Source organism: Natator depressus, chromosome 11 (assembly GCF_965152275.1).
Source record: "Natator depressus isolate rNatDep1 chromosome 11, rNatDep2.hap1, whole genome shotgun sequence".
NCBI lineage: Eukaryota > Metazoa > Chordata > Testudines > Cheloniidae > Natator > Natator depressus.
The window spans coordinates 26,132,523-26,148,923 of record NC_134244.1 but is presented as its reverse complement, the minus strand read 5'-3'; the positions used below and the strand labels follow the sequence as shown (position 1 = coordinate 26,148,923).

Genomic DNA, 16,401 nt, shown 5'->3' with positions numbered 1-16,401 from the left:
ACCTAACACACTGACTGCACCTGTAGCGTATGCACATAATTCCCACTGGCTACTGCAAGCTCCAAAAGGAACAAAGGAAAAGTGGCATGGGCAATCTTTTTTCCCCCTCCTTCTTCTCCTGTTTGTGCTTTAATAGTGTTATGTGGAATCCAGCAGGTGACAGAGAATACTTTGTAAAAGGAGGTGGCACATTACAGCAGCTGGGGCACTGGCAGAATAAAACTGTATTAACAGGGCATCTTGGTGCACTGCCTAGCTTTCAAAAGTTTGAGTTTTGCTCAACTCAGCATTCTGCAAGGAGACAACATACTACCAAACAACCTGAACTCTGCATTAACGTAGTTTTTTACCACTGATTCTCTTTTACTTTTAGGCCTGGTGTACACTTAAAACTTGAGTCAACCGACATAACTATAGCACTCAGGGGTGTGAAAAATCCACACCACTGAACTATATAGCTAAGTCGACCTAACTTCCACTATAGATGCAGCTAGGTCAACAGAAGAATGCTTCCGTCGATAAGCTGCTGTTGCTCAGGGAGGTAGAGTTCCAACAGCAACAAAAAAACCCCTTTCATGCTGTAGTCTGCATCTACCCTACAGGATTACAGAGGTGTAGCTACGGTGCCTACAGCATAGACATGACCTTAGTTTGTTCATCCTTTCCAAACTAAGTCACAGCCCAAGATTTATGAAACCACAATTCACTATCATAAGAGCAATTGTAATATGAATGGATATCTACTTAAAATAAAAAGATTAATTGGTTAATGTCAGTACATGTAACAAATCACAAAAGAGAATCAAAGTTGATTTTTCTGTGAACTGCTTGCTGACAGTGTAAACCATATGGAACTGAGCAGCAGCCCCTTGGCAACTAAGGATGGTCTATGAACAGTTTTTGTACCAATGTAATTATTTTGGTTAGGCATGTGAATTTTTTATTTTCATTTAAACCAAAAGAGTTTTATTGATACTATTTCCTTTGGCTGCTTCCTCAAACTATTAGCATCATCTCTGTCTTATCCAAAAGGGGGTTTCAGCCAACTCATTTTCATACAACTCCCAATTTTGGAAATATACTAGGAAAGACAAGAAAATACACCACCCAGGTGCAATGAAACAGAAATAGAGGACAATATCAGCAGCATGCAGATGACAATTCAAAAACTAACTAATAGTACTCTTTGGGTTCTCCCCATGAGAAAAAAAAACCAGACACATTCAAATAAGTCTATCTCCATCTATATCCATAGACAGCTCAATGGCACCTTGTAAATAATAAATTCATGGATGTTGAAACATCTTCAAAGAATAAACACAGAGAATCAATAGAGGATCTATATCTGGCACAGGATGCAGAACAATAACATCAACATAGTATGTATCATAAACAAACCTAACAAAAGAAGTCAAGGAGATCAGAGGACTCCTGTATTATCCAAGACACTTCAACGTAACTTTGCCAATAATCCTTACAAAAAATTTAAAAAATAAAATAAAGAGGGTCAGGTTGACAACCAGCAAGGAGGTCAGCTGCAAGAGAGGATTTCTTGAGTATGGGCTTAACAATCAACCATTTGAAAAGTGCTTGGTTTCATGCCTTCCCAGAAAAACACTGATAAATTCCACCAATAACTAGACCCAGTGTCTTACCACAAAGTTTTATTATTATTTTGGATTTATTTGTACTGTGGTAGTGAAAAGGAGCCCCAGTCACAGACTAGCACCCCACTGTACTAAGTGTGGTACAAACACAGAACCTAAAGATGGTCTATGCCCGAAGAGTTTACAATAATCAGACAAGTAGGATGAGTCCAGTCTACAAACTGTCAACCTAAATACCTCAGAGAACATGACTATTCAAAAACAAAGCGAACAGTGACCTTATGTTTGTTTCCCCCTAAAATGCATCTATTACCACACAGGTAGTCAATCCCATCCAAATCAGGGAAGTCTCAGGTATGACAAATTGAAAATTCTTTGCAATAATAAATAATGCAATTCTACATTTTTGCAAAACCTACACAGATTCACCAAAATTACCTGTAGCCCAGAATATTTCTGCAAGTTGGAACTTCACATACACTACAGTGAAGAGCCCGTTCTTTTGACCAGATACAGTGATTTCTACTCTAGATATTCTCCTATTTAATCTGTCTTCATGCTAAAGTGATCTGCGAGTACAGATAACAGGCACTCAGGAACCACAGCATCAAAAACTGATGACAAAAAACAATCATCACAGACAATTTTTAGTATGGCTCCTTCAGTTATTCCACCTCAGAGTTAGGAAATCAAATGGATTCTATGATGGTGTGATCAACAAAACAGATAACTATAGGATTGGTCCTCTGGTTACTGGCTATCTTAATCACATACAAAAAGTCATTATGGGAATCCACAAGCCAGCCATGCAAATAATACCTTCCTCTCTCCCTCAATCCCCAAATCCTCCGGGCTACTTCAAAGGAGAAACAAGGACTTAGCTACTTTAACTCTTACCAGGTTTTTTGGGGATCCTTTCACCTACCCTACGAATACTTTTATAATTTTGCCTCTGCAATCATTAAAAACATTCCCAAGTTAACTGAAAGGAAGACAGAACAACATATCCATGAACTTACGCTGAATGTGAATGAACTGCTTTGGTTGTTTAAACTCTCCTTTGTACAGGCGATTGTAATAGTTGACATTGCTCTCTGCCTCAGGAACTGGGATAACCATGCTCTCTTTCTTTTCTCTAAAGACTTGCTGTGCCGAAATAGCTCGTTGTAAATGGTGTTCCTGAAAGAGGAAAAGTTTAGAATTTATTTAGATGACAGCATTTATTTTTTTAAAATATAAAAAATGGATAAAGTTAGCCCATTTTCCTAGCAGTAGTGTTCTTCAGTGTCATGGAGAAGATCCTAATAAAATTGTTGTTGGTGTTTTGTTTTTTGCTTCCAGGCCAGCAGGGTACAGTAATGGGAGAGAAAGAGTCCTCTGCATTTACTACCAAGTCATAGGCAAATTCAGCTGTTGACAGGTTCCAAATAAGGAAAAATATCTCAAGCTTCCATTAATGATATGGGGGACTCTAGAGAGAGGAAAAAATCTTCTAAGCATACTCACCAGCCTTTTTTTAAAATGAGAAAAACAGACAGCAGGTGTTGCAAGTTAAACAAAATAATCTAAAAGGGGTATAGAAAGTGTCATGGCTCAAAATTAGCAATGTATGCACATTAATTCCTTATAGTATGGGAAGCCCACGGTTCAAATCAAGATCCTGAACTAACTTGATCCACTCCCAAACGCAAAAAAATACCATGTTTTTATTGAACATTGTTGCACCAGCCAGTTTTCAGAATGGAAAGAAGACAACAAAAAATGATTAAGGGTATGGAACAGCTTCCATATAAGGAAAGATTTAAAAGACTGGGACCATTACGCTTGGAAAAGACAGGACTAAGTGGATATATGACATGTCTATAAACTCATGAATGGTGTGGAGAAAGTGAATAAGGGTAAACAACACTTCCTTTCTCATAACACAAGAACTAGGGGTCACCTAATGAAATTAATAGGCAGCAGGTTTAAAACAAACAAAAGGGAGTACTTCTTCACATAACACACAGTAAACCTGTGGAACGTTGCCAGGGGAGTTTGTGAAGGCCAAAACTATAAGTGGGTTCTAAAAAGAATTAGATAAGTTCATGGAGTAGGTCCATCAATGGTTATTAGCCAGTCAGGGATCCAATCCCATGCTCTTGCTGTCCCTAATACTCTGACTGCTAGATATTGGGACTAGACAACAGGGGGATGGATCATTTGATAATTGCCCTGCTCTGTTCATTCGCTTTGAAGCATCTGGCATTGGCCACTGTTGGAAGACAGGTTACTGGGCTAGATGGACCATTGGTCTGACCTAGTATGGCCATTCTTATGTTCATTTATTACCTGCTTCATTTTGTGTTTTTTTTTTTGTTTGTTTTTTTTTTTAAGAATACTATAATAGGCAAAAGTAACAGGCACGTATTTCCCCACAGACGAACACAGAGAATATTTGTGGAACTCCAATTACTCAAATATGCAACAGTGTTCCTTTATACCCAGGGTCAGCAACCTTTCAGAAGTGGTGTGCTGAGTCTTCATTTATTCACTCTGATTTAAGGTTTTGCGTGCCAGTAATACATTTTAACATTTTTACAAGGTCTTTCTCTATAAGTCTATATTATGTAACTCAACTATTGTTGTATGTAAAGTAAACAAGGTTTTTAAAATGTTTAAGAAGCTTCATTTAAAATTAAATTAAAACGCAGATCTTATCAATTTAGTGCAGTGGTTCTTAACCTGGGGTGCATGCACCCCCTGGGGGTGTGAGATGCCCTTTCTGGAGGTGAGACACATGCGAGTTTTTTTTAGAAGGTAAATCATCGAAAACACAAATTAAGCACAGGCACGTAAGTACAACTACCTTGTTTCATCAAACCTATGTATTTATTAACATAATTTTTTTAAGGGTTACTGTAATATACAAAGTTTTTAAATTTTCAAGTTTTTAAGCTAATTGTAGTGTAATTTTTGATAAGGGGTGAGAGAACATATTTTAAGAACTCCAGACCGTCAGCAGGCTCTGCAGCGCTGGGTGTAGTGTATTAAATTGCTCCCCACAGGAATGTACTACTTACGGTGTACTGCTTATGGCTGCTGGTTAGATAGGCGTGGGAGTCCAGGGGGGCCTGTTAAGGGTTGGGGGGTGTGGATAGAGGTCAGGGCAGTCAGGGGACAGGGAGCAGGGGGGCTTGGATGAGGGGGCCGATGGGGGAGGGGGGTCCCGGGAGAGGGCGGTCAGAAGAACAAGGAGCAGGGTGGGCTGGATGGGTGTAGGGTTCTGAGGGGAACAGGGTGTCCCAGGAGGGGGTGGTCAGGGGACAAGGAGTGTGTGTGTGTGTGGGGGGGGGGGGTTTGGATGGGTCAGGGGTTATGAGGGGGGCAGTGGGCCAGATGTTTGGGGAGGCACAGCCTTCCCTACCCTGGTGTAGCACATTCCTATGGGAAAGATTTAATACACTACTTACGGTGTACTACTTACGGCTGCCAGTCCTGGTGCTCAGCAAGTAGCACATTCCTACAGGGAGAAATTTAATACACTACACCGGCAGACAGAACCCCAGACCGGCAGCTCCTGCCAGCCGGGTCCTGGCCGCCAGCCCCACTCAGCCCGCTGCAGGCTTGGGGTTCCATTCACCCAGGCCAGCAGCGAGCTGAGCAGGGGCAGCGGCCAGGCTGCCGGCTGGCAGGAGTGTGCCAGTAAAAAAAAAAAATCGGCTCACGTGCTACCTTTAGCACGCATGCTGCAGGTTGCCAACCCCAGCTTTATACTTTGTACTCTTACCCTACTGGAGACAGAATAACCACACCCAAGTCACAGGAAGTATGAATTACACTATCCCTTTATTAGGTTATCAGAATTCTTTAGTATCCATATATATCTTACTAGTTATTTTGATGCAAATCCAACTACACATGTGGATTAGCATAGGAGAATTGTGATTCTTCTCCTTCAATTGATTTTGTAAAACGTTCACATTATAATCCATGAGACAAAGAAAGAAAGATGCTAGAAAACATAATATACAATTATATTTGCAGTGTAACTTTGCATAAACAATGGTTTATGCAACCAAGTCTGGAAAAATGTATGAAACCTATTAATCAGAGACTAAACCTCCTAGCAATAAAGCATGAAAAGGTAAGTGGTGAACTAGGAAGACCCAGAGAAAATGCCAGATGAACAGTACCCACACACCAGATTTGCAGCTGCTGGGAATGGAGAGGATGACATATTACGGTCCTTCCATGGAACCTTCTTGGGGGCTTCACCTTTCATATCAGGCTAACAGGATTATGACAAACTTGAAGCCAAATTCTCTCTTGCTGCCGTAAGGGAATTTTTAATCTCTCTGACTCCACCACTGCCTTGCTGTAAGGGGTTCAGATTCTCTATTCTACCTATTCCTTCACACTCCTGGCTGTTGGAAGAAGGGGTGAATAGAAAAAAGCCCCCATTACTCTCTTCCCTTCCCAGCATCTTGGGTTTTGGATGGTCTTCCCTCCCACAATAACGATTCCTGCATTTTATTCTAAAAACAAATTTTTAGTATCCCTGATCTTTCCCGAGTCTGTAGGACATGCACTGATTTTACTTCTTCAAAATCTTCTTCGTCCAGACCACTATTTTCATTGTCAGCACACCCTGAAGAATGTACCTGTCCCCTTACCTGGCTGTTGTAACTCCTGTTTCCCTAAACATACTTAGAGAGGACCTTTTGTTTTAATTTATATGGATTGCAACCTGCATCAATATAAAATCTGCAACAAGTGAGAAGATCAATACAGGAGACCATCACTGTCAAACTACATGAAAAATTTCACTGAAGTTTGGGAAGTAGAAGATGGGACAGTAAACTGTCTAGTTCTCCTCCCAGATGAACACCGTATGTAACCTGGTGCCTAATCCCAAGTGTTTGATGAAGTGGCAAGGGTATTAAATTTCTCTTTATGGAGAATCTGTGACCTTGGAGTTTTTTATTGCAGACACAGCTTTGAAGTAGGCCTGGAATGACAGGATGACCACACAGAGTCAGATTCAGGGTTTAAATTATAATAGCATTCACCTTGAGAATCCCTAGTTTTCAAGGATTCCATGCACTGATCTAATTCCGATTGACACCACTTCACCTGTAATCCAAGATTACAAATGTTATTGATGTACTTACTAACACCATCAATGCAGCCACTACTATCTCTCCTGCACTGTGAAGTAACCTTATTGCAAGGTGGTAACGGCACCATCCCATTTTCTGGCCTAGTACAGCTTCCAGAAACCACTTGTTTGACTGACATGTACATTTCTCCTATTCAGGCCTTAATTGGATTTCTAGTCATTCCCAAGGCACTTGCTTTTCCCTCCTGCACTTAACTTCCCGTGCTGACATTTCATACTTTCAGAAGTCATATAATTAATTAGATTTAGCAAGTTTTCCTCTGAGATTTTGTTCTAATACATTTAGTTAAATTCTCTTGCACCTTTTATCAGTGAACATACTGCACGGTGTCAAAGACTTACTCAATCTGTGCAATATAAATGTGCAAGGCATCCACGGTCAAACTTTGTCATGCAACGGAATTCCTGTTCCTTTTTCAATTTGACATTTTATCCAAAGTAACTATAAATTTCTATTAAAAGGACCGTAAAATAGACGCTGAATAAAGTGCTCTGAAATCGTTGAAGGCAACAAGCCTCAAGCTACCTTAGAAATGCCATACCAGGGGTTAAATCACTTGCATTTTAAAAACAAACTTTTTGAAAATAAGATAAAGTAACCCAATTTGTATAGAAAGTAAGGAATAAAAATGTACTGACTGATGAAGGGACAGAGAAAGTTTACCTGTTTGAAAGGGAAGGCATATAACAATTGAGATTCAGGAAACCTCCTTTTGCTCTGGAAATATTTCTATATTTTATTTAATAATGGAAATAAAAAATTCACATTTTCTTAAAAATCTTAAATACCACAAATAAGAAAAAAAGTATACAAAGAAAAAGTTTACAAAAACTGAGAGGTAATTAAGGATTACTCTGTCTTAATGAACAAACAAACATGAATTCTCAACTATAAATAAAAACAGAGTACTGAAACATACTATGATTTTCTGAAACAACTGTTCTGTATCTCAAGGGTCACAGACTAACCAACAAAATTTTGCAATTGCAAAATCCTATCAAAATCTTCTAAAGAGTCAAAATTTCATGAAAAAAAAAAATCTATACAAGCTAAATGTCAATTCCTACAATTGAAATCCTGTTTGCTGTATTAAAGACTTTCATATTAGACTAGATCTACTAAAAGGGATACAGCAAACTTGAAATATAATCAGTTTTCAAGAGGAGTTAAAAGAAGTCTTGGACATACTAAGACGAAGTAGTCTTCAGTATATTGCCTAAGATTTCTGCCATTTTTTGTGGTTTTAATCTCCCCTGCTGGTGAATGAAAGGCCCATATAAACAACTAACTGAATTACTATAAAGACAAAACAGTGAAACTGAAAATGCAAGTGCTGCTAAACGAACAAAAAAAGAAACTAAAAGGTAGAGAAACTTTTTTCCCATTTCTAATGTCTCAAAAAGTCAGACAAATGTGATTTAAACTGATATATCACTTTAATGCTAAAAACAAAAACTGAACGTTCAAATAATTCATATTAAACTCAAAGCTGAGTTTAATATGAATTATTCTTGCAGTTTAAGCATAGTTTGTAATATCCAAATGAATCACAATTTTCCTAAGAGAGAATTAAATATATATGTAAACATTCAATTAAGCAATGAGTGTAGATTTAATTCATAGCATTAAAATACAGTCACAACACTGACGAAAGATTACAAATGATATAGCTTAGGGTCATTCACTTTAGTTACTAAAATAGAAATGTCCATGGTACACTCGCAGAGCAGACTTTTCTAAAAAATTAAATTGCAATGGAAGGGTAAGATCTAATTTGATATAATCTTCACATTGAGAGGAAAGGTAGTTAAGAACAACGACTTAACAATTATCATCAAAAAGTGAAAACAGGTTAAAAAAGAATATTCTGTTATCTATTCATCCTATAAATAATTAATTTGCACATAAAAACTGTTAAATAGGAGTTAAGTACATATCAGTAATTTAAAGGTAAAAAATATAGGAATGTTGAAATTATCCTAAAGGAAGTTTTACAAACCCAAGAAATTTTAGCAGGTAAGAAATTAGTTTTTTTGTAACTCATGGTATGTCTTCACTAGCAAAGTTAAAATGCTGACACGGCAGCACTTTAACGTGGCTGTGTAGTCGTGGCACAAGCGCTGGGAAAGAGCTCTCCCAGTGCTATAAAAAAAAACCACCCCCAAGACGGGAGTAGCTACCAGCGCTGAAAGGCCTTGTCTATACTGCCACTTTACAGAGCTGAAACTTGCAGCGCTCGGGGGGCGGATGATGTTTTTTCACACCCCATAGCAAGGAAGTTGCAGCACTGTAAAGTGGCAGATGTCACCACTGTGCTTCCCCAAAACTCTACAGAGAATTCCTAGACAGATTTCTCTAATCAGATTAAATCTCTTCCAAGCCCACCCAGAAGTAAGCAGTGGTCTGCTCTATTTCCAAACCAAAACAAAATTAAGGGAAGGAGAAAGAGGGAAACCATAAAAAGGTTACTACACTAAAGCTTGGATGTCCTATTGTGTGAACACTACATCTACTGAATTTAGGACATTAAAGTTATAGGTTGAGATTTTCAAACCTGATTTGGGGACTTAGATTCACAACTCCAATTCAATTTTAATGGGAGTTGTGTCAAATTCCTTTGTCAACTCTGAAAATCTCAAATACAGATTTTAAAGAAAGTGTGTAGAAGGCTGCATTAACACCTTTGCACAACACTGACAAGATCCCTAATAGTTATGGAATCTGACGACAACCCTGGTCAAGTGGTCTTTAACCTTTTCAGGGCTAGGCCAATCTGCTTTCTTATAGATTTCCAAGATGCAAACATGAATCTATTAGAAATTGTACAAAAGGCAATTTTAGTAAATCGCATTTCTGGTCTTCGAAAAAAACAGAAAAGGGACACCCTTTGTTTTCTCCTGTGGTTAGTCCATCTATTCTGTAATTGCACTGAATAGTGGCCTTGTGACTACATTCATCTGCCCAGCCAGTCTGCTATTTTCTTGATTTTTTTTACAATATGGAAGTCTACAATGGAGACTGGATTCCTCTCTGTCCAACAGGATATGACAGTTTCTCTTAGGAAGGCCTTGTTTTGTGCTCCCCTGATTTATGCAGATGCATTGTCTCTTTTGGAAAGAACATACTTCCCGTGCCTGCATTATTTTCCCACCCTAAAAGTATCTATGACTTCATGTTTTATGGAAGACCTGTCAGAATTCTCTCTGTGTGGAAAGAACATAACTATAGTACTTCCATCAGCACCATACAGAGCCTCTGCACTGGCCAAAGTGAACTACTAACTAGGATTCTCCACCCCAAGAAATTTGGCCTCCCTTGGAACTCCAACAGAGCAAACTGACTGAAATAAGGAAGTCAGATATAGGACAGAAAGCATGCTTGAAGGTGCTCTCTCAATAGCTGAATACCTTTGGGGGGAGGGGAGGAAGGTGATCATCTTCGAGTTTAATGGCTTCGTTTGCTTTTTGAAAGACAAGTGTTATAGTGCATTAAAATATCATAAATATAACTAATGTTTTTCAAGAGACCTAGGAAAAAACTTTCCCCAAGGATTTTAAGGGATTGAGGTCCCTTCTTGATATTTGGTCCTTTAAAAGGTGAAATTAGGGCTTGGCTACACTTGCATGTTTTACCACAATAAAGCCTCCTAGAGCGCTCTACCTTACTCCCCGTCTGCACTGGCAAGGCATGTAGAGCGCTCTAACTCCCTGGCTGGAGCGCTCCTGGTACTCCACCTCCACGAGAGGATTAACGGCTGGGTGAGACGCTGCAGCTCCAGTGTAAACGAGGAGTTACGTTACAGCACTGACCTCCGGAAACGTCCCATTAACTGAAGTGGCCTCTCTTGCTTTGTTGTGAACTCGGGAGGAATGCGGAAGTGGCCCTTTCAAAGCTCTGTTTCAGAGTGCCGGCTGCTTATCTGGTCTGAGAAAAAAACCGAACAGCTAATGTTTGCTTTGAGTGAGTGAGAGAGGTGCGGGGGAAATGAGGGAGGTGTGAACTTACAGGACAGCGTGCTGACGCTCTTAGCACCCCAAAAACCCACTCTCTCTCCCCCGCCACATACACACAACACACTCCACCCTACCCCCTCCCCATCTGAAAAGCACGTTGCAGCCACTTGAACGCTGGGATAGCTGCCCATAATGCACTGCTCCCAATGCAGCTGCAAGTGCTGCGAAGGTGGCCATGCCAGTGCGCTTTCAGCTCTCAGTATGGACAGACTGGAGCACTTTCCCTAGTGCGCTCTCCGAAGGCTGGTTTAACCCAAAGCACTCTACAACTGCAAGTGTAGACAAACCCTCAGATATGCAGTTACATGGAGAATAGTCCAAACAACAAGAAATGCATTTAAAAGATTGCAACTCAATTTGGATAGAGTGTTGCAAATATCCAAGATCCTCCTTCATGAAGGGATTAGATTGGATTCAAAACTCTGATCTGGATGTCTCTAGGAGATTTCTGACTCCTATTGGTAGGAGCCAGAGAAAAACTGGTGGCAATGGCCATGGTTCCTGTCTCAGGGGTGAGAAAGGACTGGTAGAAATAGTCCTCAATTTCACTTTTGGACCCACCATATTGTTCAAGTATAATTAGCCCATTTCAGAAAGCCTTAGGAGGGAAAACTCAACCATTTCTACTGCTACTGACTGTTCATGTGGACCATGACTATCTAAAGGGCATCGGAAAGAGGGTCTTGGCCATACAGAAGAACCACCAAATCTCAGGAAAAATCAAAAGAGCTGGGCATTTGGGCCAACTATTTTTTCCCCCCTTCAGTCCTATTTTTACTGCTAGAGCATTGCTAAAGGAAAGAAATATTTTGTCAACGGCAGCATGAGCTAGGCCATTCTGTTGCATAACTCAGCAGAACATCAACAGTAAGGTGGCAGAGGAGTGTTAGAATAAGCTATACCATCCTAGAGATTCACAAAGGGCCCTGTAATGGAGAATTAAATGAAATTATTTTGCTATTTAATTCACTCCAATTCATCATTTCATGAGTGAGGTGGAGGAACTGGACTTCCCCTCCACCCCAGCCCCTTTCCCTCATTCTCTCCCCTGTTCCGTTTCTCCCAAGCAGGAGATGGGAAAAAAGAAGGGCTAGAAAAGAAAGTTTTCACTAGCCCAGTCTCCTTTATAAGCCACTTTGTGCCTAAGGGCATTCAAGTCTGTGAGGGACCTATACATCTCATGGGAAAGAGTCTACTGAGAGCATGGTAAGTGCCATTAAATTCCTCTCCCCTTCTCTCTGCCAATCTAATTCAATCCAGCAAATGAAGCATATGTACCATGAGCGTAACTGGCTTCTAAGGTTGAAGGATATGAAGGGGAAAATGAGCCCTGGTGTTAATACCCTCTCTGAAGCCTCTGGAACAAAATGACACATTTACAGTGGTCTTCTGCACAGGAACTTCACTAAAAGAGTTTTCCTGCCCTTACCTGAACTTGCTTGTACATTCTGTGGCATTATGAAGGTTCTGTTGGAGGTGAGACTCTCAGTACTGATTCAGAAACTGCTCAGAGCTGAGGTCCTTAAGGTAATAGTTTGCCAGCAAAGCAGAAGACTGACTTGAATGGAGACATGATGGGACTCAGAAAGGGGAGCCGAAGCAGTATCAGACAAACTGAAGGAGGAATCTCCAATCCACTCACTGTGTATATAACAAAGCTAGTGGCTGTTCAGCTATTCACTGCAGGAGCAGGCAAGGAGCTGAATGCTACTAATAGAGGGTAAAGATTTAGAAAAACCTTGGGCACTAAGGGTATCTGCCCAATGTATTATACTTCATTCAAAATTGCAAGATTCCTTGGGAAAATGTATCAGCCAAGCACAATAATCTATTCTCCCATGTCTGCTGTTTTGGGGGGAGGGGCAGGGGTGAGAGAGGAGATGGGGACAGAAGAGAACAAACATACTCACAGCTACAATGATTAATCCTAACAGTAATCAATCTGCCTTTTTCGGGGGGGTGGGGGGGTAGGGATACTCTGAATAATTAGAAGATTACAGTATTTATAACCTGGATAAATACCACTGAATAACTCTTCAAATATTAGAGTTAAATAATATTTAAGTTTAAAAAAACCCACACAACTGTCCCCTAAACCGACCAACATAGCATTGATCTATTTACATGTAGTGTTTCAAATGTCAGCCATTTTTTGCTAGACCAGTGACTTAAAACATGAGTTCAGAATTTTATAAAACAAGAGCTATTTTTTGATCTTGCCAAATTTAAAAAAAAAAAAAAACCTGAATGGATTTTGCCTCAAATTAAATATTATTACTGTTGTTGTTATTAGAAATTCACTTATGAGCTGAGACCAATCATGGAAAGTTTCAGCTGAACGGGAACATTTTTCAGAAAGTTATGAGCACCTCAATACGGAGGATCATAAGGTGGGTAGAGGCAACCTTACCTCTACAACTTTAAGTACCAGCAAAAGCTATAATTACATTTAACTATAAATACTAACAAAATTTCAACACAAGCACCACCAACCCAAATAATAAAAATCAAAGAAAACCCAATTAAGTTATGGCAGCAACCAATAAACAAGAATTTACAGAAAGCAAAATCTTCAGCTAGCCCCGTTCAACACATTTGTGTCATCCATCCTACGCATAAGCAAATGCTCCACTGAAACAACCTCAACTGTACCTATGTAAAAAGCATCTGTCCCCATCCAAACTCAAGTAAGATTTGTATCTACGAAGTGGACCTTATAAGAAAATCTACTTCAGTAACTGACAGGTTTCAGAGTAGCAGCCATGTTAGTCTGTATCCACAAAAAGAAAAGGAGGACTTGTGGCACCTTAGAGACTAAAAAATTTATTTGAGCATAAGCTTTCGTGAGCTACAGCTCACTTCATCGGATGCATTCACTAATGAAGTGAGCTGTAGCTCACGAAAGCTTATGCTCAAATAAATTTGTTAGTCTCTAAGGTGCCACAAGTCCTCCTTTTCTTTTTTCAGTAACTGAGTACCCTGATTCAAATCCCCAAATTCAGGCAAAAGGAAGGTGATGAATTTTTCAGAGGATCATACTTTATAAAGCAGTTTCCCCCTTCTTCACAGATACCAAAACACACAGGATTCCAACTCTTGGGGTATATCTAAATTGCAATTCAACACCCATGGCTGACTCGAGTCAGCTGACTCAGGCTCGTGGAGCTCAGACTGCAGGGCTGTAAAATGGTGATGTAGATGCTCTGGGACCCTCCCCCTTCTAAACCAGCCTTTGATTACTTTAAAAAGGTAAAAAGAAAAGGAGTACTTGTGGCACCTTAGAGACTAAGGTGCCACAAGTACTCCTTTTCTTTTTGCGGATACAGACTAACACGGCTGCTACTCTGAAACTTAAAAAAGGTAAAATGATCTAAATCAAATTTTGCAAAAATTAAACTTATAAAGATGCAAAAATAATACATCTGGGGCAGATCCTCAACTGATATAAATTGACTAAGGACATGTCTACACTAGTGAACTTACAGTGGCACAACTGTATCAATGCAGCTGTGCTGCTGTAAGACTGCTCATGCAGACACTCTTTGCCAATGGGAGAAAGCTCTCCCGTTGCCATAATTAAACCACCCCCAACAAGTGGCGGTAGCTATATCGGTGGGATAGCACTGGTGCTATCTGTCAGTATAATTTATGTCTCTCAGAGAGGTGTTTTTTCCCACACCCCTGAGCCATGTAAGTTATACTGACAAAAGTACTAGTGTAGACATGGCCTTAGGGCCATTAGCTTCAACACAGCTGTGACAATTTACACCAGCTGAGGATCTGCCACCAGGGAATAACCATCCAAAACAGAAATCCAGCAGAATGAAGAAAGATCTGTATTTTCAGTGGCCAAATGTGAGGAAGCCACAGGAGCAATAATTAGGGCCCTACTAAAGTCATGGTCCATTCTGGACAATTTCATGATCACAGGATTTTAAAAATCATAAAACTTCATGATTTCAGCTATTTAAATCTGAAATTTCACAGGGTTGTAATCATAGGGGTCCTGACCCAAAAAGGAGTTGTGGGGGGGTTGCAAGGTTATTGTATGGGTGGTTGCGGTACTGTTACCCTCACTTCTACACTGCTGCTGGCGGTGGTGCTGCCTTTAAAGATGGGCACCCAGCCAACAGCCACCTCTCTCCTGCCACCCACCTCTGAAGGCAGCATAGAAGTATGGGTGGCAAGACTGCAACCCCCCTAAAATAACTTTGTGACTCCCCTGCAACTCCCTTTTGGGTCAGAACCCCAAACTGAGAAATGCTGGTCTCCCTCATAAAATCTGTATAGTATAGGGTAAATCCACACAAAAGACCAGATTTCACTGGGAGTGGGGGGGCCGGGGGTGGGGGGAGAGAACATGACACAACAGACACCAGATTTCACGGTCCATGATGTGTTTTTCATGGCCGTGAATTTGGTAGGGCCCTAGCGATAATGGACACCAAATTAAAAACATGAGTCTGCAAAACAATGCAACAGCAAATTCATCATACAGAGGCATTTACAAAGCAGAGAGACAGTAATCCCTCTCTTTGTGGCTTTGGTACAACCACATCTGGAGTAGTGTGCTGAATTTCAGGAATCAAATAGCCACAAAGATAAATTGGAGGGACTTCAAAGAGAAGAAGAAGTAAAACTGATCAGAAGCTGAAGGAACTGAATTATAAGGAAAAATGAAGAGAGTAGGACATATATGCTCATGGCACGATTAGAGCAGGAGGGAGCAAGCAAACATAATTAATATTTGACCAACATAACTATGAATATTTAGATGGGCATGAGATAAAGTTAAGGGAGGAAAAATTTGCTGTTCATCATGAAAAACTTTCAAGAACTATATTTAGCAAACTGGAAAATAGCCTCTAAAGGTAGAAATCCTAATGCTTGTCATCAGAGATAAAACACTAGAAAATGCATTGCTGGGGAAAATTCCATAGTAGTAGAAAGATGGACTGGACGTTTTATAAAGTATGCCAAAGTTGAGCCAAAAGAACAGTTAGTTCCTTAATCACAAGCAGCACAATTCTGCTCTCACAGAGATGCAACTTTTGTTAACTGGGGGAAGATAGTCCTCTTTCCTCTTCAATTTTTGGATTTCTTTAAGAGCAGATGACTCTATCAGCTGACCTATTATATCCACCTTTATTATATTTTAGACAGGCAGTTTTAAACAGAGAACTATTTATGCTCCAGAAGCCTAAAGCTCTTTCACTCTCTGCCAGCTCTCGTCAGCTTACTTCTGGCAAAAGCAGATATAGGAAAAGGGCAGATATAATGAAGTTGTCTCTCTCTTTATTTTACATGGCTAGGCATCCTGTGAGTGTATATGCATTCATTACATATTCCCATAGATTTCAATGGGACTTGCACCTGTGTAAGTGAGGGGAAGAATTTAACTCAAGATTTTTAGTCTGGAATTGCTGACTTTGTACTCAACTTTATAGCAAAGCTGCTGAATAGGAGTACCGTATTTTTTATTACATCCCTCAGTAACAATATATTATGTTTTTTACAAATTAAATAATTAAAATATATGTACACTGAATACCCTTTTAAATTTTGTGAAGCACAAGGAGCATGAGATTTGGCACTATACGATCCCCCTTCTCCCTTAAA

At 39.9% G+C, this 16,401-nt stretch overlaps 1 protein-coding gene across 1 annotated transcript in view; it reads right to left on the bottom strand.

The window, feature by feature from the left end:
• EPC2 (enhancer of polycomb 2) overlaps positions 1-16,401 on the bottom strand; it is an 85,772-nt gene that overhangs the window by 51,617 nt on the left and 17,754 nt on the right. The window contains exon 2 of the mRNA XM_074966811.1: positions 2,627-2,786. Within this exon, the coding sequence (XP_074822912.1) occupies positions 2,627-2,786 (160 nt within the window). The remainder of the gene's footprint in view (positions 1-2,626; positions 2,787-16,401) is intronic.